At 41.2% G+C, this 25,830-nt stretch overlaps 1 protein-coding gene across 4 annotated transcripts in view; it reads left to right on the forward strand.

The window, feature by feature from the left end:
* Window positions 1–25,830, forward strand: part of KIF23 (kinesin family member 23) — a 42,650-nt gene that overhangs the window by 4,061 nt on the left and 12,759 nt on the right. For 3 of the 4 annotated variants that reach the window (XM_060153181.1, XM_060153180.1, XM_060153182.1), the window contains exons 1-10: window positions 7,700–7,805; window positions 9,795–9,864; window positions 10,958–11,086; window positions 15,686–15,791; window positions 19,226–19,362; window positions 19,573–19,682; window positions 20,077–20,247; window positions 23,047–23,159; window positions 23,312–23,433; window positions 24,747–24,849. In XM_060153181.1, the coding sequence (XP_060009164.1) occupies window positions 7,795–7,805; window positions 9,795–9,864; window positions 10,958–11,086; window positions 15,686–15,791; window positions 19,226–19,362; window positions 19,573–19,682; window positions 20,077–20,247; window positions 23,047–23,159; window positions 23,312–23,433; window positions 24,747–24,849 (1,072 nt within the window). In that variant the 5' untranslated portion in view covers window positions 7,700–7,794. Of the gene's footprint in view, window positions 1–7,699; window positions 7,806–9,794; window positions 9,865–10,957; window positions 11,087–15,685; window positions 15,792–19,225; window positions 19,363–19,572; window positions 19,683–20,076; window positions 20,248–23,046; window positions 23,160–23,311; window positions 23,434–24,746; window positions 24,850–25,830 lie in introns of those variants that run through there. The other variant, XM_060153183.1, reaches the window with a different exon arrangement.

A 25,830-nucleotide genomic window follows, 5' to 3' on the forward strand; every position in this document is an offset into this window, starting at 1 on the left:
AACAGAAAGAGAGTCCTCTTTTCCTACAAGTACATTCTTTTTCACAATGCAAGGTTCCCATGTCATGATAGATTTGGATTTTCTTACAAGTCCACAGCCTGTGGCTAAGTGTTATGTGTTCTGTTTTGCTCTCTTTTCTTGTCACCAGTTTGATGCTGCCAAGTATTACGGAGCACAGGAAAAATGTGTCGCCCTGTGGGCATTGGCTGAGTCAATCCCAATTGGTTGTGCTTGTCTGTCACCTTTTAAGCCAATGACATCACGATATTTGGGGAGGTTATACATTTGATGTTGCTTCAGCATTTCATATATGCTGCTGAGTTTCGTGTTCACGTGCAGAGGATGCTAAAGACGTTGCCAAAGGGATGGAAACACTCGGTGAGCTTGTGACAGATGTAGATTCCCCAGGCAAATCAGGAGATGCTGCTTTACTGGTTTAAAATGTTGGTTTCCTGGAGACAATCTACACTGGAGAAAGTCCCCCAGGTGATTCTGAGTCAGGAGGGCCATGGGCCAAACTTGCAGAAATGCTGATGTCACAAACTCCAGAAGGTACTGAGGCTATCAGCTTTGTTTTGATTGGTCCAACTTTTAGCAACCCACCACCTAAGAATATGTCCCCTGCTTTCTACTCTGTGGAGTATTACAAAACACTGAGTATTTTCTCACCTGTTGCATCATTAGTGTTGCATCACTAATTAAAGTTCACCGTTTCATGATGTTTCCGGAGAGTACAGAAATGCTGACACAAAACAGTTTTTAACAGAAGCCCACCACCCCCTGTTGTGCACTTGTCTGATGACTTAAGGGGCCATCCATCACAATGCGGGATCCTCTTTTGCTGACTCAGGAGCACCCCCATATCTTAGTGTACTGCCTCTATGGTTTACTGGCGCAGACACTCGAATGGCCTTATAAATAGATCATCGTCCAATCTTCTGAGGACAAGTAACAATTTACATTGGATGCGAGTGGTCAAGAAATATGATTTCATTCGTTTGATTATCTGTTTACTTCCTCTGGGGAAGGTAGACTGCTAAAATTATATGGGCTGGTAAATTTGGGGTACATTCATTGCCAGCTACATGACAAAATTTGTTTTTTTGGCAAGAGGCTGACATTGTTAGTGGAATCTTACTCCAGCAGGGTCTGTGGGCTTCCGTTTCATGTTATTGTAACTTCAGTCTTATGGTGAACAAAGGTACAAAGTTTAAATACTCCATTCTAGTAGTGCCAAAGGCATGAAGGCTTTTAAATTCTCTTGTTTATAGAGAGTAAAATAAGGTTCTTCATTTAGCTCAGAAGTAGTTGAAAGATAACGGGTGACTAATTTGAAGGACTTTTAGATTATTTAATTTAATCTTTGGTTACGTTGCTTTTTCAGCGTGCCTAATGATGAAAATGAAATGTTAAATCTACAAAATAAGACCAGGTGTTTCATAACGTTTTTATAAGTTTGGTAAACTTAGTCCCATTGTATACTTTTGGACAGTGTTACAAACTGCTGTCTCCAAAGGCAGCGGGGGAGCGACGGGGGAGAGAATTCCTAAAGAGATGTATTTCTTCCCCCTCCTCCTGCTTGAGAAACACTACTATAAAATTTGCCAGTCATTTTTGTTGTGATGAAACTCAGATATGTTTGAATGAGGCCATTTTGTCAATTGCCCCAGAGTTTCATTTTCCTTTGATCAGTTCTTAGAAAGGAATTCTCCCTCTTCTTTCTAAGGACATGAATTTGTCGTTGATTAGAATTAGAAGTGGGATGTTTAGAAGCCTTTTGAGTACAAAGCGATTTAAATATTTGGTCTGCTGCAATCTTTCTCAAAGTGTTTTTTGTGGAAGGAACTCAGCTCCCAGGAGATGTTCTGAGGAAGGTAGGGTGGGGAAGAATGATGCTGTTTTCGGATGCATTGGAGAAAACTTTCCTTTGGATCTGCTGTGTCCCACATTTGTTGTGGGCATGGTACCCTTTTTATATGAAACAGCTATTAACACTGTATAACAACACTTTATAACATATTGTTGAATGCCAGCCTCTGATTTTCCAGTCGACAATCCATTATGGATGAAAAGGCAGAGACCTATGTCCAAACTCAGAGATGTTCTTCCAACTTATACTAATGTCTGGTTTTCTTAAACTGTGTGGAAGAAAAAATAAAATAAAATGTATTTATTATAGGAAAGTCCTTCCGTTTCTCACTTGTCTTGGTTATATTTCACCTACCCCACTGCAAACATGTTCATTCATCATGAGAAATAGATTCCTGTACGTGTGTTTTGTTAAGTCATTCAGTGAACATTTATTTAGTGCTTGGTATATATAGAACAAACACCGTCCTAGGAGTTGGGGATACAGAAGAGAACAAAACCCAAACCATCCTTCCCTCATGGAGCTGATGTTCTACGTCAGTTAGTAGGACAAGAGATATAGATAAATTCAGATAATGGTAAGTGCTTAGAAAATAAGCCTGGGACTTCCCTAGTGGTGCAGTGATTTAGAATCCTTCTGCCAATGCAGGGGACACAGGTTCGAGCCCTGGTCCGGGAAGATCCCACATGCCGTGGAGCAACTAAGCCCATGCGCCACAATTGCCGAGCCTGCGCTCTAGAGCCCACGAGCCACAACTACTGAAGCCCGTGAGCCACACCTACTGAAGCCCGCACACCTAGAGCCTGTGCTCCGCAACAAAAGAAGCCCACGCACCGCAACGAAGAGTAGCCCCCGCTGGCTGCAACTAGAGAAAGCCGCGTGCAGCAACAAAGAACCAACACAGCCAAAAATAAATAAATAAATAAATTTATAAAAAAAAGAAAAGAAAAGAAGCCTGGTGAGGGACTAGGGAGGGGTGGGGTGGGGCAGCTGAGATAGGATGGGCACTCTGATAAACTGGTATTTGAGGAGAGACTTGATGGGTGAAGGAGCCAGCATGTGGGGGAGAGTATTTCAGGTCCAGGTAGCTGTAAGTGCAAAGGCCCTAAGGCCAGTAAGCGTTTGTCTTATTGGAAGGATAGAAATCAGGCCACTCATTCCTGAAATGTATAGCTCCAGAAGACATCGGCATGACTCAGAGAATTATGAAATTTCTCCTGAATGTTCCTCCCGGGAGATTGCCCAAGGGGTTTTCCTATGGCCCCTTGGTATTTGTATGAATTCTTCAACTCTGTAATAAACGTACTTCAGCAAATGGTTGTCACACACATTCTCTCCGTGTTGAGAAACGGGTTTCTAAAACTGGCTTACATGTTGTCTCCTCCAGAGCATGGAACCACGAGCCTCACAGAAAATTTAATCTAGCCTTTAAAAAATGTGTGTGATGATGTAAAATGCACATGCGCAGGGCACAGATGCACAGATGTAGAAGTCTCACCGCGGGTGCTGGGGGTGGGCGTGGTCCTGGAGTTTTGAATTTTTATCAGAAGCCCCAGGTGATTTTTAATACCATAAGGGAGTTTAAGAAGCACTGATATAGTCCAACCATTCTCTCTCTCTCTCTTTTTTTTTTTTGGACATAATTTCATAGTTAGAGAAGTGTTGCTAAATAGTACAAAGAATTCCCAGGTACTTTTCACCCTTCCCCTTTTCGATATTTATATTACTCTCTAACAGTGAGAAACCTGGTTCCCATTATCCACAATGTATTTACTTATTTGCTCAATCCTGGAATGTACAGAATGTCCTTTCAGAACTACTAATCCATGTCTTCAAAAAGGCCAACTAATTAGAATTCAATATATGTTTCAAGTTTTTTTTATCTTGAGCCTGAGGGCATATACTTAGTCTAAATAGTCTAAATACCTTGGGTAAGTGATAGCTCCCCTTCTGTGTATGTTATTCATTTGAAGTTCTGTTCAGATCTTTTGTGGTTTTTTGTATCAACTGTACACCCTCCCCCAAGCTTGTTGATTTTACTGATTTGTTGTTGTTGCTTGAGCATGTAAGGCATTAACATCCAATCATTCATTTTACAGATGGCCTGGGGAGAGAGTCACATGGCCTGGGGATGTGAGATTATGTTGCCAAAGCCACTGAAGCCTTGGGTGTGCTGAGTGTGTTGGATGCTCACAGGCATCCTGTCTCCAGCTTACCACCTTTCCTCAAACACTCTGGGCTTTGGTAATTTCTGGTGCTTGCTGGTTATTAGGTTCTCACAGCTGGATGTGTTTAGCTGGGAGATTGGGTTAATTATGGTTTCAGATCTCTGTAGTATCAACCCCTCTTCAGTGATTTGCATAAGATCCTCCCAGTACAGTTTCTTATAAAGTTAAACTTACGATGACCGCAAGACCAGCAATCCCACCCAAGAGAAATGAAAATATCTATGTCTACATAGATAACTTTACGCAAATAATTATACCAGTTTCATTCATCATCGCCAAAAAGTGGAAACAGCTTAAATGTTCATCAACTAGTGAATGGGTAGATTGTCATATAATGGAATACTAATCAGCAAAGAAAAGGGAAAAAATTGACAGGTGCAAAACTTGGATAGAATCTCAAAAGCATTATGCTGAGTTAAAAAAGAGACATTCTGGAAAAGACAGAAATCTAAGGAAAGAAATCAGAAAAGTGGTTGCCAAGGGCTGGGGATAGGGGAAGGTGATCGCGAAGGGTCAGCACAAGGAATTTTCAGTGTGATGGGAATATTATACATTTGATTATAGCAGTGGTTACAGGATGGTGTATGTTTGTCAAATATATACATGGGACAAATAAAAAGGGTGAATTTTATTGCACGTAAATTATACCGCAGTAAACCTGATCTTTAAAAAAGCCTCCCATTTGTACTCTCTACCCCTCTTCTACCCTCACCCTGGTCTGGATCTCTAATTCTAGGGGGAAATGCAAATCTTTTACCAGCTGTGGGGAGTGCTTGACCATTTTTGAACAGAGAAAATGATATAATGAATTGGCATTAAAAGTTAAGTCAGTGAGCTTTAATAAGGATATAGATGAGTGAGAAAGAAGAAACTGGCCAAAAGAAAAGCTGGGGGTGGTGTATTGTAACTGGGCCCTCCATTGGGGTGTTCTGTGAAGGGATGGGTTCATTCATTCCTTCAAACATGTATGGAACGTCTTCATTGCTGGGCACGGGGGATGCAACAGCGCCATCTATTGAGGATGTGGGGATAAGCTGGTAGAGGAGACTAATAAGCAGCGATTGAAAATTGGGATGCGAGCTCCGAAGCAAATCAACAGGTGCAGTGACTGGAGGAGTGCAGCGCACTGTGGATAGAGAACAGGGGTCCAGCATCCAGAGCAGGGTCGTTGGCAGAAGATCTGCTGAGAACTGAGGGTAAGGAGGCATTGTCAGAGGAAGGGAGGGAGGAGAGCTTAACAGCAGAGGGAATGGTGTGTGAGCCCAGTGTGTTCAGGGCACTGAAGGTCATCATGGCTGGAGGGATGCAAGGGGAAATGATAGGTGATGAGCTTGGAGAGGAAGAGCCCCAGGGCCTGTTGAGGGTCTCCAGCAATGGGAACTACTGTAGTATTACAAGCAGGGGAATGATATGATCAGATCTGTGATTTAGTGGTGAGCTGGTTGCAAAATGGAACCAGGATTGGAAGATGGCAGCAGGGAAGCCTGTTAGGATACTGTTGCAGTCATCCAGACAAGAGATGGTAGTGGCCAAGGAGACAGAGAGGAGGGGTTTGAAAGTTCTTTAGTTGGTAGAATTGTCAAGATTTGGTGACTGAACGTTGGAACAGAAGGAGAGGCAGAATGCAAAGATGGTACCTTGTGGTGGGTGGATAGATGGTGATGCCATCCACTGAGGGAGAATAGGTTCAGGGGAAGAGATCAGGATGTGTTAGGTGTGAGGTGCCTGTGGGGCACCCAGGTGGAGAATTCAGTAGGCTGTTGGACATATGACTCTGGAGCTCAGAAGAGCAAATGTGAGGTCATAGGAATGGTTGGGAGTGTCTGCAGAGAGGGCACAGCTAGTGACCACCAGGTGAAAACCCTAAGCCACAGTATTTAAGGGAGAAAAAAGAACTCACAGATGAGGCTGAGAAAGAGGGGTTAGAAAGCTAGGAGGTAAAACAAAGGCACAGGAAGAGAGGAATGGGAAATTTTTTTAGTGTGTTAAGAGGTCAAGTAAGATAAGGGTGGGGAAGGATCAAATAGATTTAGCATCCATGAGGTGGTGTTCTTGGTGAGAAGAGTTCCAGTGGAAAGACTGAGGCCAAAGCCAGGCTGCAGTGTAATTAAGAGGTAAGTGGCCAGCAGCTCAGCCCAATTCCTAAATAATACAGACCTCTCATTTGACAACAAATAAAGTTCTAATGGTTCAAAGACTTAAACATAAAAAACAAAGCAATAAAAGCACTAGGAAAAATAAAAGATTAAAAAAATTTATCTTAGAGTGGGGAAGACTTTTTTCTAGTATGGCACAAAACAGAAGCCCCAAAAGAAAAGGCTGATAAATTTGGCTACCTTAAGTTTTTTCTTAAGCTGTCACAAAACAACATAAACTAATTAAAATAAAAACCAAGTAATGAACTATACAAATCTTTGAACTCAGATTTTGGATGAGGACCAATTTTCTTAATATGTGAAGAGCTTTTACAAATCAATAAGAAAAACCCAATAGAATAAGAAGGCAAAGGATATGAACGTAGTTCTCAAAGAAGGAAACACAAATGGCTATTGAACATAGGCACAGACACCCAACCTCATTCATCATAAGAGAAGAGAAATTTAAATTGGTGACTTTTTTTCATCTATTAGATCAACAGTCACAGAAAAGTTTGGTAACACTTTGCTATCTGAGAATTGTGGAGAAACAGGTGGTCTCATACATGGCTGGTGGGATTGTGCCTTTGGACAACCTTTATGGAGGACAATTTGGCAATACCTGTGAAATATTACATACACATATACTCTTTAACACAGCCATTCTGTGTAAAATGATGAATTTCCAAGTTTATTCACTGTATGTTTGTAACAGCAGAGATTGGAACCATCTTTATGTGGAACATTATGGGCCGAGGATATTAATTATGTGTATCCTTACTGGTGTCTGGTCCTATAGGAAGTTGAGGAGATGGGACTACAGTTCCATGAGAGCACAGATGTAGATGCCTATTTGATAGTCATTGGTTTAGGCGCAAAGGTCGAAGTGAGATAGAATCAGTTCATCTTAGAAAAGACTGGTTCTGGAAAGAGCTGGAGGTTTTAGAGAGGGAGATCCCAGGAAGGTTGAGGAAGAGACAGAAAGGAAGCCAAGGTGTTGTGATGCTCTGGAAGCCAGAGAGGGAGTCCGAGACTCTGCGCAGGGTACAGCCCAAGGATAGGACACTCCTGGGCCGGAACGACACTGCTGACTTATGAATCAACCCTGGATTTGCCCTTCCACTGGACTTCTTGTGCTGTGGGAGAAGAAACTCTCAGTGTCCTCCTCAGAAAATTCAAGGGGTTGTATTTTCTAATATTTGAGCTCCGCTTCCCCCTCCAGCCCTGAAGCCCAGACACGCAGACAGCCTTTGACCTTTCTGCGTCGGTCGCCTAGGAGACGAGCGCCTCTCCGGGAGGCACGCGCCTCTCCGGGAGACGCAGGCGCTTCCTGAGGCCACGCCCCTTTCCCGCAGGCGGGCGCTGATTGGCCCGTTTGAAATGCGCCGGGCGCGAGCTCACCTGGTCCCGGAGCTACTTCTCCAGGCTTTTCTGAGCGCCACGCCTGAGTTGCCGAGCCCCGGTGCCCGCGGCCGGTCCCCGCGGCCCGCCGTCCTCACCAGCCCGCCCGACCGAGTCCGGCGTCCCGCTTGCACGTCTGGGCAGCGCGGAGCCTGCTGCCATGAAGCCAGCGTGAGTACCGGGCCGCGGAGCCGGGGCCGGCGTCTCCTGCCGCCGCAGCAGGCCCCGGGACACGCCGTCGCTACCGGGCCGCGGCCCCCAACGTGGGAGGGAGCCCCCGTCAGGACCGCCCAGGGGGAGCCCGGGCGCGGAGACCCCGTCCGCGTCGACCCCGTCCGTCTCCCCGCCGCCCGGAGTCGGGCGCCCGGCTCGCCGCCCTCGCTTCACTCGGCCAGGAAATGTCGGCCCCAAGTTGGGAGGAGGGGGAAGTTTGGGCGGCAACCCCAGTTGGGGTTAGCCAGGTCGCCCTCCACCTGGCTCCGGGACCGCTGCCTCAACACTTTCTTAAGTTTCCCTTTCCATCCCCGGCCGCCCGCACCCACGGGTTGCATTTTGCGGAGTTAGTGCGGGCCGGGGGTCGTCTCATGGGTGCGCCGAGTGTTGTGTCCTGGAGTTGGGGTTGGGTAGGTGGTCTCAGCCCCCGGAGAGCCCCGGCGTCCGAGCGCACTGCGTGATTTTCTTAGCCTAGCGCGGTAGCCTGAGGGCCGCGACCACCCCCGGGTGAAGGCCAGTTACTTTGCTCTGTTCTTGGGTCTCAGACAGCCCCGCCGCCGACACAAAAGCCGACGCCCACATTCCTCACGGAGTCGGTGACGTTTGCAGCTCAGCCTAATTCCTTGACTGCTGCTGGGTAACGAAATAAATACTTGTGCAAAGAAGAGGGCTGCCTTTATAATTAGCACCATCACGTAGCTAGTCGTTTGCAAAGGCAACTTGTTTTCTTAAGAGGCTAAAGTCGAAATCGTTGGGGAAAAATGTTGAGTTTAAGTAAACCTACCGTAATATTTTGCACTTAAAACACGACTTTGCTTGTTTCATCTGGGAAGGGGTTGAAGAAGTATTTTAATAACCTAAAATCCAAGCCAGTAATTTCACTTAGTGTTAAATGTTTTTCTAGTCTATAGATAAATGGGGGAAAGGGGAGAGTGGCATGCTAGAGAAATGGTGAATAAAGCAAAATATCTTTTTCTACTGTCGCTACTTAAGAGAGCACGAAATTGCAGTTTGGGGACCACATTTTGTTTGAGGACAAAGGATGATAGTTTTGAGAATTCAGTAATCCCTTGTTGCTTGAAAGTAAAGACAAATCTTGATGAAAGAATGGATTCCTCCATCTGTATTTTTATAATTTATTGAAGTTAATCACTTGTCAGTCTGCCTTGGCAGTGGGCTGTTGGCACGGCGTGTGTGCTTATGTACCTACGAAAATGACTTTCGAGATAAGTGTGGTCAACTATCTGTAGATTTTTCAAATTTGTAGTGTCTGTAAAATTGTTGCTCAAGAGAATAAGCTATTTTACATACAGAACTATAAATAGATATTAAAAAACAGAATCCAACTAGGTAAATTTTAAAGATCTTACCGGCTTTTTTCAATGATTCATGAATCAGGCAGCATCCTATCTAGCACACAGAAAGGTGCTCCTAAGAGCTGTACAAAATGGAAGTTTTTTTATAGGCAGAGGGGGATGGAACAAGGGAATTATACTAGCAATGAGTGGATTGTCTGTGGCAAGGTGAACATCATTTAGTGGATGGCGGGGGTCTATCAGGCAGATTACCTCACTAGCGCTGACCAGGTGATTCCAGATTGACTGGTTTAAGATTCTACTGGGAGAGGTTGGAACTATAAGTTAGGTAAGAAGACTCAGTTTGGTGATGTGGGGCTTAGCACAGGTGACCCCATTTGGGGCCTGTTATCTCTATTTTTTAGTAGCAAAAATGTCTCCTAAGCCAAATTTTAATTACTTTTGGGTTATCCATGCCACAAACACTCTTCTACTGAGGAAATTTATTCTTATTCATGTTATTTGGGATATAGTGTTGTGGAACTGCTAAAGAATAATTTTATAAACCCTAGGAAGGTCATCTCTGTATGAATTACAGGTGAAGTTTTTATATGTTAGTGTTGAACTGAAATGTTTTTGTATCTATGACCAGGAGAACTAAGACACCCAGGAAACCACCAGTGAAAAAAGGATCCCAAACGAGTCTTAAAGACCCCGTTGGGGTAAGGTCTCCCAGTGAATTTGTGTGTGTCTTCTTTCTTCAGTCCTTTTATGTCTTATGCTTATGCTTGGAAGGGATGGAGACGTGGAAGTGGAGTCAAAGAGCATTTAGCTGAAAGGATGATACTAAGTTACTTAGGCTGGTTCCAGCTTTGAAACTTTGTTTCTATGTAGGATACATTATCCCAGTAAAATGAAGTGTTTGGTTTTCAGTTGCATACTTCCTATAACTAATTATATTTGAAAAGTTAGATAATGAAAAAATATTCTTCAACTATCTTGGAGAATTCTTCATTCAGGCTTGGGAACTTGCTTTTAAAAGCAAATGGCAAATAAAAGAAAGGTGGTTTGCTCTGGGGTTTTTAAATCTTCCCTTCATCGGCACTGGAATGTATCTCTTGATTTGAGTTGTGGGAACCAGATGCTTTGCATATAGTGCTGAACAGTTTTTCCCCAGCCCTATCACTGATTAAGAAGACCATATTTCGGGCTTCCCTGGTGGCACAGTGGTTAAGAATCCGCCTGCCAATGCAGGGGACACGGGTTCGAGCCCCGGTCTGGGAAGATCCCACATGATGCGGAGCAACTAAGCCTGTGTGGCACAACTACTGAAGCCCGCACACCTAGAGCCCATGCTCGGCAACAAGAGAAGCCACTGCAGTGAGAAGCCCGTGCACCACAACGAAGAGTAGCCCCTGCTTGCTGCAACTAGAGAAAGCCTGCGCCGCAGCCAAAAATTAAATAAATAAAATTAAATTTAAAAAAAAGACCGTATTTCAGATCGCACACCTTAGTGTATTAAGTGTTAAGCTGGCAAGTTTTAATTGACATCCAATTCCAGACAATCCTAACAGCTTTTCAAATAATTCTCATTGTTTTGATATCATGTGCATTTAAAATTCATATCTAAAATATCTGTTTGCATTTGACAGTTAGCAAATTGGGTAGCAGGGTAGCAGATCTTGGCTTTCAACTTAAGTATATATACTTAAGTTTAGAGACCAAGTGTTTGAATGAATGAATGAATGAATGAATGAATGAAAAGTCAGGTAAAACGTCAACCTTTGTTCTTTAAGCACTTTCGTGTATTTTCAGGTGTACTGCAGGGTACGCCCACTGAGCCTCCCAGAGCAAGAGTGTTGCATAGAGGTGATCAGTAATACAACAGTTCAACTTCATCCTCCTGAGGGTTATAGGCTCAACCGAAATGGAGACTATAAGGAGGTAATTCCTATTGGAAGCAGCTGTTTTTAATTGATAGGTTCTTTCCTAAATGACTTTTCCATGTTTTCCATTTAACAACATTCATGTGTTTCCACTTTATTGAAAGACTTATTTACTTCACTCTAACTACCATATCAAAAGTGTCTTTAATTTCTGGGCTGTACAGACACACCTTTGGTATACTGGAGTTAGAATATTGCTTTTAGAAGATTAATTTCTTGTATTGGATAATTATTGCTTTTTAGAGCATATATTAGGAATAGTTTAATGTGGAATGATATCTGATTGTGCTAGGCAGTTACATGTATATATATAGTTTCATGTGTGGGATTGAAATAACATTTAATAGGCATTGTATACTTGATGGTTTTTGGTTTTGGTTTTTTTTGCGGTACGCGGGCCTCTCACTGTTGTGCCCTCTCCTGTTGCGGAGCACAGGCTCCGGACGCGCAGGCTCAGGGGCCATGGCTCCTGGGCCCAGCCGCTCCGTGGCATGTGGGATCTTCACGGACCGGGGCACGAACCCGCGTCCCCTGCCTTGGCAGGCGGACTCTCAAACCGCTGCGCCACTAGGGAAGCCCCGGCATAGTATACTTGTATCGCTCTCTTATGAAGTGTTTTTATTTTTAGTAAAATGTTAAACAAAGAGAGTTCAGTTCAGTTCGACAAACATGTGCTAAGCTGGAGCATAGAAGGAGACTTTAAAAACTGAGTAAGACACGGTGCTTGCCTTTATGGAGCTTACAACTTAGTTGGGAGCACAGATGCTAAGCAAGTGACCCTCATTGGTAAGACAGAGGTGTGTTTAAAGAAATGGACTCTGGGAATGCAGAAAAAAGTATTAATTCAGGGTGTCATCTCTTTCAAGCTGCCTTCACTCTTTCGTGTACGCTACTCGAGGGAGATTGCTAGTCAAAAGCCCACCAGTGGCCTCTTTGCTGCTAGATGTGATGGACACCTCTTTGTCTTCATTATGATCTATTTCTCAGCAGCACTGTCCTGTCTTCCGCTCCAATTCTCCATGTTCTGTCTTTCACTGGCCACTGTCTGCAGGCTTCGCCTCCTTTTCCAACCTCTAAATACCAGGTTGGGCTATACCCAGGGCTCTCTTCCCTATCTATACTTTTCCATGGCTTTACATGTTGATGATATGGTAATAATTTTGGAATTTTTATCTCCAGACTAAATCTTTTCTCTAACTCTCAACTTGAACGTCCACTGCTTGGATGTCACACAGGCATGTCCAAAAGAACTCTTTTGAGTTTTTTCCCCTCTAGATCACTTCCTCCCTTGTTTTTTCTTGTCAATAAATAGCACCTCCACCATCTATTTGCTCAAACCAGACACCCTGTCCCTACCTTTCTCTTGTCCCCCCTCATATCCCATTCATTAGTAGATCCTTTCAGTTCTGCTCCAGTGTGTATCTGGAAACTGTCCTTTCAGTTCTATCTCCACTGCCACTACCCTCGTCTGAGGCCTGTTATTAATTACGGAGACAAGTGCTTCTCAAACTGGTGAAGAAGCAGCTTTTTTATTTTCAGTGCATGGTGACTGATACTTTTGTGCAGCTTTGCCACAAGAAACTGTTAGACAACTGTTAGGCAAAGTTAGACAGCAGAGGACTGGTTTATAATCTGTTCAGAGATAAGCCCCACTGATCACATGCTGGGATGTTGCAGCTGTGTGAAATGGCTACAGAGGTTCTAAGCATTTACCCTCCATCTCTGTAATTACCTCCCCCTGGACTGGAGACAGACAGCTCTCAGAGGGGCATTGGCCTGCCTGCTGACCACACTTTGAGTAACATTAACAAGATTATGCTGAAGCCAGCTGGACCACCTGCTTCCATTCTGAATCTTCTCTAATCCATTGCCAGAGAGCAGCCAGTCATCTTTTAAAGCAGAAATCAGACCTCACATTTTCCTTTTTCTTTTTTTAACTGAAGTACCATTAATTTATAATGCTGTATTAGCTTCTGGTTGGTATACAGCAAAGTGATTCAGTTATACATATATGTATATATTCTTTTTCATATTCTTTTCCATTATGGTTTACTACAAGATATTGAATACACTTGCCTGTGTTATACAGTAGGATGTTGTTTATTTTATGTATAGCAGTTTGTATCTGCTAATCCCAATCCTAATTTATGCCCCCCCTTCCGGTCACCATTTTCCTGTTTAAAACCTTCTAAGGAATAAAGTTTTTAAATGGGCACAATCCTGCTTAATCTTCCAGCTATCTCTCTCTCCACCTCACCTCTTAGTACTCATACAATCCTAAATTGCTTCAATAAGCCAGAATCTTGCCTCAGGGCTTTTCCCTTAGCTCTTAGCGGGATGGCTCCTCATCCTTAGGTTTTAGCTTAAATCGCTTCCTCCGAGAGTGTGTCCAGATTACCCCCATAAGCAGTAGCACCCCTCCCACTTCTCTCGTGGTCTGTACTCTCTATACTTCCTTGACAGCACTTACCCCAACCTATAGATTTATTTACTTGTTTATTGTCTCTCCCCTGATGTAATATACACGTCTAGGGGATATGTACCTTATGTGTCCTGTTTGCCAAATACTCAGTAGATACGGATTAAGCATGAAGGAATGGTCTGGGAAGGCTTCATGGAGGAGTAGGCCTTTGAGAATGTAAAATAGTTGAGAACTGACTTATTGAATTTTACTTCTTTATTAGAGTTAAGTTCATGTATGTGTAAATAGTACTAAAAGTTTGGTGGGGATTAAAAGTTCTCAGTGCTTTTTGACAGAAGGCAACACTGGAAAATGGAAGAAGTGTTGGAATGGAAATGGCTTTGACACTAATTAGCTTCATGAGCTTGGGCAAGTTCCTTCTTGCCTCAGTTTTCTTCACCTGGAAGAGGGTGGGGATTGTTCATGAGGACTTGGAGGTCATTGACCTGTCAGCACTAACCTGTATGTATCTTTTCAGTTCTAAGATTCTTTGTTCTTTCTGTGAACTCTAAAGCTATTTTGCAGGATTGGAATAAAAACTTCTACAAAGGTGAGAGTTAGCTTAGCTGAAGTAGGTGTGTGATCTTTAACAAGTTATAAAATGAGCCATAATAATTGATAGTACCTACATCAGGTTGTAAAAATGATGATTCACTAATATGCCTACATCAGGTTGTAAAAATGATGATTCACTAATATGCTAAGGCAGTGCTTGGGACATGGTTAGTGTTAAGTGCAAGTTGTTGTTATGATGGTGATGATGTATTTGAGTCCTAATCTATACGTGTCTCCTTTTGGGGGACAAAACTGCTAATTTTAAAAACATAAGGGTCATAATATTGATATGTGAGCAGGTTGAATTTAAGATAAAACGTTATAAAACAGGGAAAAGGGGCCACGTGACAAAGGCTATAATCCATAATAAATTCTAGTGAATACTCATGCACCAAATAATAGCATTGACATTCATGGAGCAAAAATTGCAAGAAATTCAGGAAGCCTACAGGAACAATTGCAATGTCTACAAACTAATAAAGCTAGAAAATAACAAAAATAGGAAGAATAGAACTCCAGTCCCTGGATAATTAGGGCATTTTAATTTACCTTGAAATATATACCCTAGTCCCCAGTCTTATTTTCCAAGTAGGAGTTTGGTAATATTTCTGATAATAATAGATATGCTTTATAATAATAGTCATATTTTGAAAGATTTGATAATTTAAGTATTATTTCTTTTTTAAAGGTCACAGTTTATTTAAAATTTATTTCATAGAAGAACTCAGATGAGGGACTTCTCTGGTGATCCAATGGTTGAGACTCCATGCTTCCACTCCAGTGCACCAGGGTTATATCCCTGGTCAGGGAACTAGTATCCTGCATGCCTTGTGGCACAGCCAAGAACAAACAAACAAACAAAACTCAGATGAGATTATATTGACAGTTATTTTCTAGTTTAAAAAAAGCAGTACAGGGCTTCCCTGGTGGCGCAGTGGTTGAGAGTCCGCCTAACGATGCAGGGGATACGGGTTCGTGCTCCAGTCCGGGAGGATCCCACATGCTTGCGTAGCGGCTGGGCCCGTGAGCCATGGCTGCTGAGCCTGTGCGTCCGGAGCCTGTGCTCCGCAACAGGAGAGGCCACAACAGTGAGAGGCCCACGTACCACAAAAAAAAAAAAAAAAAAAAAGGGCAGTACATCAAAACTCTTGGTTTTATACTGCTATGCCATTTTAAATGACACCTTTATAAAGAAAAATAGATAGCAGTAAAATAGTATATGAAGTAATGCTTGAGGATTTTCACAAGTCTATAACTGAATCGTTGTAATACCTTTTGAACTCCTTTGTCACTTAATTAAAACAAAATCAGCCTTAGTCTATGAGGCATTAGTAGACAAGACTTTTCTGCAGTCTCTTCAGTAGTTATAACTAAATATTTACCAGTTTATAATTGGTATAATTTAAGTATGTCATGAATTTTTTTAAAGATTCCAAGTTTAAAGACTATTGGTATTTTTTTTTCATGTCTAGATCTAATTGTTCATAAGGAAACATCTGAATATGTTTAAACAGATATATTTCTAGCCTAGCTATAGTGGAATTCCGTTTATGTGCTTTTTATTTTTTTTCTTCTCCACAGACTCAGTATTCATTTAAACAAGTATTTGGCACTCATACCACCCAAAAGGAGCTCTTTGATGTTGTGGCTAATCCCTTGGTAGATGACCTCATTCACGGCAAAAATGGTATGATTCTTGGAGTTTTGTTGAATTTTTCTTTTTCTCCCTCTCTGATAAAACTTTTTTGATGCTTAGATACTTGGTTTATGTTCAGCCTTGAACCCATTTAATTTGCCAGAGTAGTGTTAAACCTGCTTTTTTGAGCAGTTATTTTAATTTTTTTAATTTGCTTATTTTTTCAAATTTAATTTTTATTTTGCATTGGAGTATAGTTGATTTACAGTGTTGTGTTAGTTTCAGGTATACAGCTAAGTGACTCAGTTATATATATATCCATTCTTTTTCAGATTCTTTTCCCATATAGGTTATTACAGAATATTGAGTAGATTTCCCTGTGCTATACAGTAGGTCCTTGTTGATTATCTATTTTAAATATAGTAGTGTGTATATGTCAATCCCAAACTCCCAATTTATCCCTCCCCTTTGGTAACCATAAGTTTGTTTTAGTCTGTGAGTCTGTTTTATAAATAAGTTCATTTGTATCATTTTTTAAGTTTTTACATTCTGCATATAAGCAATATCATATGATACTTTTCTTTTTCTGTCTGACTTATTTCACTTAGTATGATAATCTCCAGGTCCATCCATGTTACTGCAAATGGCATTATTTCATTCTTTTTAATGGCTGAGTAATATTCCATTTTATATATGTATCACATCTTCTTTATCCATTTACCTGTCGATGGACATTTAGGTTGTTTCCATGTCTTGGCTATTATAAACAGCGCTGCAATGAACATTGGGGTGCATGTATCCTTTTGAACCATGGTATTCTTTGGATATATGTCCAGGCCTGGGATTGCTGCATTCTATGGTAGCTCTATTTTTAGTTTTTTAAGGAACCTCCATACTGTTCTCCATAGTGGCTATACCAATTTACATTCCCACCAACAGGGTAGGAGGGTTCCCTTTTCTCCACACCCTCTCCAGCATTTGTTATTTGTAGACTTTTTGATCATGGCAATTCTGACTTGTGTGAAGCGATATCTCATTGTAGTTTTGATTTGCATTTCTCTAATACTAAGCGATGTTGATCATCTTTTCATGTGCCTCTTGGCCATCTGTATGTCTTCTTTGGAGAAATGTCTGTTTAGGTCTTCTGCCCATTTTTTGATTGGTTTTTTTTGTGTGTGTGTGTGATGCTGCATGAGCTGTTTGTATATTTTGGAAATTAATCCCTTGTCGGTCGCATCATTTGCAAATATTTTCTGCCATTCTGTGGGTTGTCTTTTCATTTTGATTATGGTTTCCTTTTCTATGCAAAAGCTTTACAGTATAATTAGGTCCCATTTGTTTACTTTTGTTTTGGTGGTGAGAGTGGGCATCCTTGTCTTTTTCCATATTTTAGCGGGAAGTCTTTCAGCTTTTCACCATTGAATATTATATTGGTTGTGGGTTTGTCATAAATAGCTTTTATGTTGAGATATGTTCCCTCTCTATCCAGTTTCATAAAGGTTTTTATCATGAGTGAATGTTGAATTTTGTCAAATGCTTTTTCTGCATCTATTGATGATCACGAGGTTTTTTTCCTTCTGTTGATGTGGTGTATCTCATTTAGTGATTTATGTATGTTGGCTCAATCTTGGAACCCTGGGATGAATCCAGCGTGGTCATGGTGTGTGACCTTTTTTATGTGTTGTTGGATTCGGTTTGCTAGTATTTTTTTTTTTTTTTTTTTGTGGTACGTGGGCCTCTCACTGCTGAGACCTCTCCCGTTGAGGAGCACAGGCTCCGGACGCGCAGGGTCAGTGGCCATGGCTCACGGGCCCAGCCGCTCCGCGGCATGTGGGATCCTCCCAACCGGGGAACGAACCCGTGTCCCCTGCATCGACAGGCAGACTCTCAACCACTGCGCCACCAGGGAAGCCCTCGGTTCGCTAGTATTTTGTTGAGAATTTTTGTGTCTATATTTATCAAAGATACTGGCCTGTAATTTTTTCTGTGTTACCCTTGTCAAGTTTTGGTATCAGGGTGATAGTGGCCTTGTAGAATGAATTTGGGAGTGTTCCTTCCTCTGCAATTTTTTGGAATAGTTTCAGGATAGGTGTTAACTCTTCTCTAAATGTGTGATAGAATTTGCCTGTGAAGCCATCTGGTCCTGGACTTTTGTTGGCTGGGAGGTTTTTTTTTTGCGGTATGTGGGCCTCTCACTGTTGCGGCCTCTCCCGTTGCGGAGCACAGGCTCCGGACACGCAGGCTCAGCGGCCAGGGCTCACGGGCCCAGCCGCTCTGCGGCATGTGGGATCTTCCCGGACTGGGGCATGAACCCGTGTCCCCTGCATCGGCAGGTGGACTTCTCAACCACTGCGCCACCAGGGAAGCCCTGCTGGGAGGTTTTAATCACAGTTTCAGTTTCAGTACTTATGATCGGTCCTTTCATATTTTCTATTTCTTCCTGGTTGAGTCTTGGGAGCTTGTACCTTTCTAAGAATTTGTCCGTTTCTTCTAGGTTATCCATTTTATTGGCATACACTTGCTTGTAGTAGTCTCTTATGATCCCTTGTATTTCTGTGGTGTCTATTGTAACTTCTCTGTTTTCACTTCTGATTTTCTTGATTTGAGCCCTCCCTTTTTTTTCTTGATGTGTCTGGCTAAAGATTTATCAGTCTTGTTTACCTTTTCAAAGAACCAGCTTTTAGTTTCATTGCTCTTTTCTGTTGTTTTCTTCATCTCTATTTCATTTATTTCTGCTCCGATCTTTATGATTTCTTTCCTTCTACTCACTTTGGGTTTTGTTTATTCTTTTTTCTTTAGTTGCTTTAGGTGTAAGGTTAAGTTGTTTGAGATTTTTCTTGTTTCCTGAGGTAAGATTTTAATTGCTATAAACTTCCCTGCTAGAACTGCTTTTCCTGCATCACATAGGTTTTTGATTGTCATGTTTTTGTTGTCATTTGTCTCTAGGTATTTTTTTATTTCTTCAGTGATCCATTGGTTGTTTAGTAACATATTGTTTAGCTTCCACTTATTTGGGTTTTTTGACAGTTTTTCTTCTTGTGATTTCAAATCTCTTAGCGTTGTGGTCAGAAAAGATGTTTGATATGATTTCAGTTTTCTTAAATTTACTGAGGCTTGTTTTGTCGTCCAGCATGTTGTCAGTCCTGGAGAATGTTCCATGTGCACCTGAGAAGAATGTGTATTCTGCTTTTGGATGGAATGTTTTATAAATATCAATTAAGTCCATCTGGCTTAATGTGTCATTTATGGCCTGTGTTTCGTTATTGATTTTCTGTCTGGATGATCTGTCCATTGATGTAAGTGGGCGTTAAAGTCTCCCTATTGTGTTACTGTTGATTTCTCCCTTCATGGCTGTTAGCATTTGCCTTATATATTGAGGTGTTGAGCAGTTAATTTTAAGTGTTTTCTAATACAAAAAATATTATACGTGGAGGACTTTTAAGATATAGCCAATTAATATATAACTGTGACTTGTTACATCGTAGGTCTCCTTTTTACATATGGTGTGACGGGAAGTGGAAAAACTCACACTATGACTGGTTCTCCAGGGGAAGGAGGACTGCTTCCTCGCTGTTTGGACATGCTCTTTAACAGTATAGGGTCGTTTCAAGCTAAACGATACGTAAGTTTAATTTTTTTTGTGTTGTGAATCACTAGAGGGCATAGCTGCCAAAATACCTGTGAATACAGTAGTATTAAGGGAGAACTAAGGCATTGGATACCTTTTGAAACTTTAAATATGTTTAAATATTGTTTTTTATTTCTTAAGTATATTTCTTACTATTTAAGTCAAAGTCTAAAAATTATGGTCTGATTTTTGCCCCCCTTTAAGGTTTTTAAATCTAATGATAGGAATAGTATGGATATACAGTGTGAAGTTGATGCTTTATTAGAACGGCAGAAAAGAGAAGCCACGCCCAATCCAAAGACCCCCTCTAGCAAGTAAGTAATTAAATTTGTAACACTGGCCTCATGGGAACCCTGTCAAGTGCTTTCCTCAGGCATAGGGAATGGTGAACAGAAGTGGAGAAGTTGGTCTGACCATTGACTTCAGTGAGGTCAAAGTTGAGGGATGTTCTTAAGTAAGTTTATTTGCCCAGATGTTCTGTTTGGTTCTGAGCACACTGCCCTTGAATCACTGTTTAGGGAAGGTGCCACTCTTCGTGAGAAAGGGTGGAAAAGCCTGTGTTGTGTATCTGGGGAGATATGGGAGAACTGTTGGTCCAACCATGAGTATGAATGAAGTTGCTCTGTGCATTCCTGCTTGTAATGGAGGTCATTTATTTACTCACAGTGTGTAAGATGAGACTTTGGGGCTTTTTCTTTCTTTTTTCAGACGACAAGTAGATCCAGAGTTTGCAGATATGATAAATGTACAAGAATTTTGCAAAGCAGAAGAGGTTGATGAAGATAGTGTCTATGGTGTATTTGTCTCTTATATTGAAATATATAATAATTACATATATGACCTATTGGAAGAGGTGCCGTTTGATCCCATAAAGCCTAAGTAAGTAGTGGAGAGAGTCCCTTAGCTGCTTAACCTTGGTGAAGTCACTTCACATCAGTGAGGTTTAGTTTCCTCAGCTATAAATGGGGATAAAGCTTACTTTTGTTTTCAAAATGAAATATAACTCGTATGTCATTCAGTTGGTGCTTGGTGAATAGTTCTGTATATTAACTAGATATGTAGCTGTATTAGGAAAACCACTGGGTTAAGGCATCTAAGGAGAATATTCACCTTAGACTTTACTTTTGAAAAACTCTTGGCCCTGGGCTGTATTTTTTTTTTTAACATCTTTATTGGAGTATAATTGTTTTACACTGTTGTGTTAGTTTCTGCTGTATAATGAAGTGAATCAGCTATATGTATACATATGTCCCCATATCCCCTCCCTCTTGCGTCTCCCTCCCACCCTCCCTATTCCACCCCTCTAGGTGGTCACAAAGCACTGAGCTGATCTCCCGGTGCTATGCAGCTGCTTCCCACTAGCTATTTTACATTTGGTATTGTATATATGTCAGTGCAACTCTCTCACTTCATCCCATCTTACCCTTCCCCCTCCCCATGTCCTCAAGTCCATTCTCTACGTCTGCGTCTTTATTCCTGTCCTGCCCCTAGGTTCTTCAGAACCATTTTTTTTTTTTTTTAGATTCCATATATATGTGTTAGCATACAGTATTTGTTTTTCTCTTTCTGACTTCACTTTGTATGACAGACTCTATGTCCATTCACCTCACTACAAATAACTCAACTTCATTTCTTTTTATGGTTGAGTAATATTCTACTGTATATATGTGGGCCCTGGGCTGTATTTTGACAAGGACCTTAATTGTATAAAGAAGTGTCCCTGTTGATGTGCCCTGGGGCTACCTTTAAGAACCTGACACTTGATGTTGGGAGTTTGTAGTCTCTAATCTGTGTTCTGGTGATCCCCACAGAATGGAGCCTAAAGCTGTTGTCTGCACAACTAATAGTCACAGACCTTCCATCACTGACCAATAAGAAGTGACATCTGTACTGTCATTCCACCAGAGTTAAAAGACTATTACTTAGATTTCCTTGGGCCTTGCCCTGCTGAGACTGAAGAGCAATTACAATCTGGCCTCACAAACTACATTTGTGTCAGAGCTGACTCTGGTATCTTGTTCCTTGATGGTTTTGTTCTTAAGCTAAATGCTTATCTTCAATGCTGTCTTTGTCAGGGCCTCTCAAGACAAATAATATGAAGACCTGTGTTGTATTACTTAACTTTTGTGTATATGACTCAGTGAATATTAGTGGAGGAACAGCTAGATTTGGAAAACCATTACATGACTGAGAACAGGTGTCTGTATACCCACTTTTATTTATTTATTATTATTATTTTTTTTGCTGTACATGGGCCTCTCAGTGTTGTGGCCTCTCCCGTTGCGGAGCACAGGCTCCAGACACGCAGGCTCAGCGGCCATGGCTCACGGGCCCAGCCGCTCCGTGGCATGTGGGATCTTCCCAGACCAGGGCAAGAACCTGTGTCCCCTGCATCGGCAGGCAGACTCTCAACCACTGCACCACCAGGGAAGCCCCCCCACTTTTATTTATATTAAACAATTTATAGACTAATTACTTTCCCATTTGTTTCAAAGTATCAGTTGTATGTACCCATTTTCCTAAACTTTTGTGATGTCATTCACTGCTACCAATCACTTTCATGTCTGCACATGTGCCAAGTTTCTGTTTGATTTGTTCCAAATGAGATTGTTTTCTAAGAAGCCTCTCTTGGTTTTGTTATGTAAGTGAAGACTGACAAATGTGACTATGCCTTGTAACCTTTCGGGTAACCCCTTGAATGAGCTCACAGGGTGCTCACTTGGCAGTGAATTCAGATTTTATTTGTTAGGGTGGTGATTAACCTGCTTTTTTGAGCTGGTTTAAGGTTTAGTTTTTAATACAATGAAGAAATATTAGAAGCAGAGGATTTTTAAGATATGACTCATCGTGACTGTCAGATACTCTGGACTGAACGTGTTGCTGTGAGATGGCTGCTATAGAAACAGTAACTTCTACCTTATTCCTTTGGTAGGTGGAATAGTTGCAGCGCGCCCATGAGGAACACAGATTTTGTGTATGTGATGGTGCTCTTTTCTTAAGGAGAAGGGTGCAGTTATACTAGTGGTTGGCATCTGTGGCATGTTTGCATGTAGGTGGTTTTTCATTGGTACTGGGCCGGCTGCTACTTCTAAGCCCCTCCTTGGTCCCTGAGAAATCTGCCATTTGCTGAATAATGGTGACTGGTAAATGTTTCTACCCCCACCATTCACAAGACTGAGGCCAAACAGGCAGCACCTTTCCCATCCTCATCCTACCTTAGACTAAAACTTGACCAGCCACTTTGAAAGGATTGCCACTCCTGGTATATACCAAACTCCTTCTGAATTTGTTTTTTGTTGACACTGAAGTCAGAACCAGCTCTATCTGTTGATCTTTTAAAATTAAGAAAATGCTAGATTTTGATGCTTAACCTGTGCATGTGATGGTGCTATACTACTACTTTGATCTCTAATTGTTTAGTAAGTGTTGTTTCATGTGCTTTGTTAGAACAAATTAGAGCAAAGCTTTTAAAACAAAATAGATTCCTGTTATCCTGTTATGTAACTAATCTTTTTACTATATATCCTTATTCTTATCCAAGTGTAATATGCTTCTGGAGTCTTGCTTAGGCTTATTCCCGTTATAAGAATGGATGTCATGTTGCCTGACATTTTAGTCCTTAAGTTGCAATATCAGTATCTCATAATATAGGAAACTAATGTTTTTTCTTTCCCATAGACCTCCACAATCTAAGTTGCTTCGCGAAGATAAGAACCATAACATGTATGTTGCAGGATGTACAGAAGTAGAAGTGAAATCTACTGAGGAGGCTTTTGAAGTTTTCTGGAGAGGTTAGAAGCAGAGCTAGAATTACAGATATATACAGTGATAAATATAATCCTGAAAGCTGCTACTCTAATTTGACAATACTTTTTGGTTTGGTAGAAAGTATGTACACTGAAATGACTCAGAGATTTGATCAATGATTTCTCTGTCACTGTAGGCCAGAAAAAGCGACGAATTGCTAACACACATTTGAATCGTGAGTCCAGCCGTTCCCATAGTGTGTTCAACATTAAATTAGTTCAGGCTCCCTTGGATGCGGATGGAGACAATGTCTTACAGGTAAAGATTTAACGTGTGGAGTGTGTTCTTGTTCTGAATCCTGAATTTTGGGAATCAGAGGTAAATCATGGAGGTTTCATTACACTGAATATTGCTCTAGAATTAATATATGTGTAGGTGATGACATTTAAAAAAAATGTTCCATTAATTAGGTAGTATAGTTTTGGGAAACTGGCTATTAAATCTTAGAACCTGGAATTTTGTTGTGAAAAAGGTTTACAAATCTTTTTAAATATCTAATAGAGGAGATAAAACAATGAATCATAACATGTATTTTATCTCTGAAGACTCATTTTGTATGTAGAACTTCAGTTAATGGTGTTTAAATGTCAGCAGTTAACTCTCCAGGCTCGGCAGAGTTCAGGAGTGGCCAATTCTAGATTGTCCTTCTCTCGGCTGATAGGCCAGTAGGGCCCCCTACTAGGCCCCCCTACAGTGATCTGCTGATCACTCTTTACTGCTGGGCCTGTCATGCTACAAGGCTTATATCAATTAGTAACAGCATTTGAGCCTGAACATATAAATCATTTAATAACTTTAAGCTATTAAAATGTAATTCCATTCAAAACATATCGTGAAATTGTGGTATATCACGAAGGTTTTCAGATGGCAGGAGTAGATAGTACAGCATGGTACTAAAGACCACCAGGATTTGAATTCTGATTCCCAGGCATTTACTAGCTTGTCTCACCTAATTGTAATAAACTCCTTGTAATGCTGTGAGGGTTAAAGGAGGTGAAGCATGTAAAGTTTTATGGTCCATTGCCTGGCTTACAGTCAGCACTTGATAAATGTTAGCTAGAAAATCCTTTTAAGTCAAGTCTCTATGCACTTGCTTTCCATTGAATCACATCTAATGTTATAGTATCAGTTATGTATCTCTTGACTTTCATTTCTTATAAGTTATTAGAGTATTATGAAATTATTAGACTGTAAAATTATCAAATATCTCATTATACAAATATTTAGCCTTGCTGTAGACTCACTGTTTAGCAGACATTTATTGAGCTCCTGCTGAGTGCTAGGCACTGTGCAGGGTGCTGGAGATGAAGTGGTTAAAAGGTAGAATTCCTGTTCTTGTGGCGCTCACAGTATAACGTAGAAGACCAGACAATGGGCAAGTAATGTCTTGAGGATATCTATCATATGCTTTTAGCAAACTCTTCCCCCAAAACATGTATCCTTCACCCCTACTATACATTTTGTATTGTGCAAACATTGTATTCATAAGACTTAATTTGATTTGAATATATTTAAAGAACATTGTAAACCAGTTATAACTTATGTTACGGGCATTATAATCTTCCCTTCAGGAAAAAGAACAAATCACTATCAGCCAGTTGTCCTTGGTAGATCTTGCTGGAAGTGAAAGAACTAACCGGACAAAAGCAGAAGGGAACAGGTTACGTGAAGCTGGTGAGCAAAACATAGCACTTACTTATTGCTACAACTTTCAGAAACTTGCCATGCCCGTTTATCGTCACTTATTGATAGGTGGTTTATGCATAACTGTCTTCAATTTGACTGAAAATTTAGAGGCTAAGTGACCAGTGCTTTTTCTTTAGTTATGCTGGTTTGGTATTGATCTGTTACAACACATTGATTTCTTTAAGAATGAGGAAAAGTGAGTAAAATAAATATAAAATAGGTTATACTCATATTGAAAGTGTCTATTATATCTATGGCTGGCATGTCAGTACTGGGTCCATGAAATTAAGTGATTGAATAGTTACTCCAACATTCAAAGTGGTAAAAATCGGCTTCTGGAGGTAGGAAAAATCTTTGAATACAAGAGCCTTTGAATACAAAAGCCAGTTGAGAGGAAACCTGTGTGCGTGTTTTCCTCTTTTAATCTTTCATTTAGTACAGCCGTTCATGTTATGTTTTATGTTGATAACATTTATGGAGTACCTACTGTGTTACAGGAGTTGAACACAGATATAAAGGATGACACCCTGCCCTAGAGAGCCCATCTAGTACAAGAGAGTGTCTCAGTAGAGTATGAAGGAGGTGAGCACGAGGTGCTGTGGGAGTACAGAGCAGGACTGCTCCATCCATTCTGGGGCTGTGTGAGAGGGGGGCTTTGGGGAAGAATGTGTGGAGTTGACACTTAAATTGAGGCGTGAGCTCTCTGAAGAAGGATAGAATTAAAGGCATCATTCCTGAGAGAACATGGCAGGGTCAAGGTAGCTGGAGTGTAGGGTGTGGGTTGGTGAGCCGTCACCACTGAGGCAGAAGGGCAAGGCAAAGTCATTAAGACCCTTGACTATCATATTAGAAAGTCTGAATTTTTTCTTGAAGGAATAATGGTGACTACCAATTATTAAGCGACTAGTGTGTGTCATAGTATCTACTATACGTGGGCTTGATTTCTTGATTGTGACTTTTCAGGATTGT

This window comes from Lagenorhynchus albirostris, chromosome 1 (genome assembly GCF_949774975.1).
Source record: "Lagenorhynchus albirostris chromosome 1, mLagAlb1.1, whole genome shotgun sequence".
In the NCBI taxonomy this organism is placed as follows: Eukaryota; Metazoa; Chordata; class Mammalia; order Artiodactyla; family Delphinidae; genus Lagenorhynchus; species Lagenorhynchus albirostris.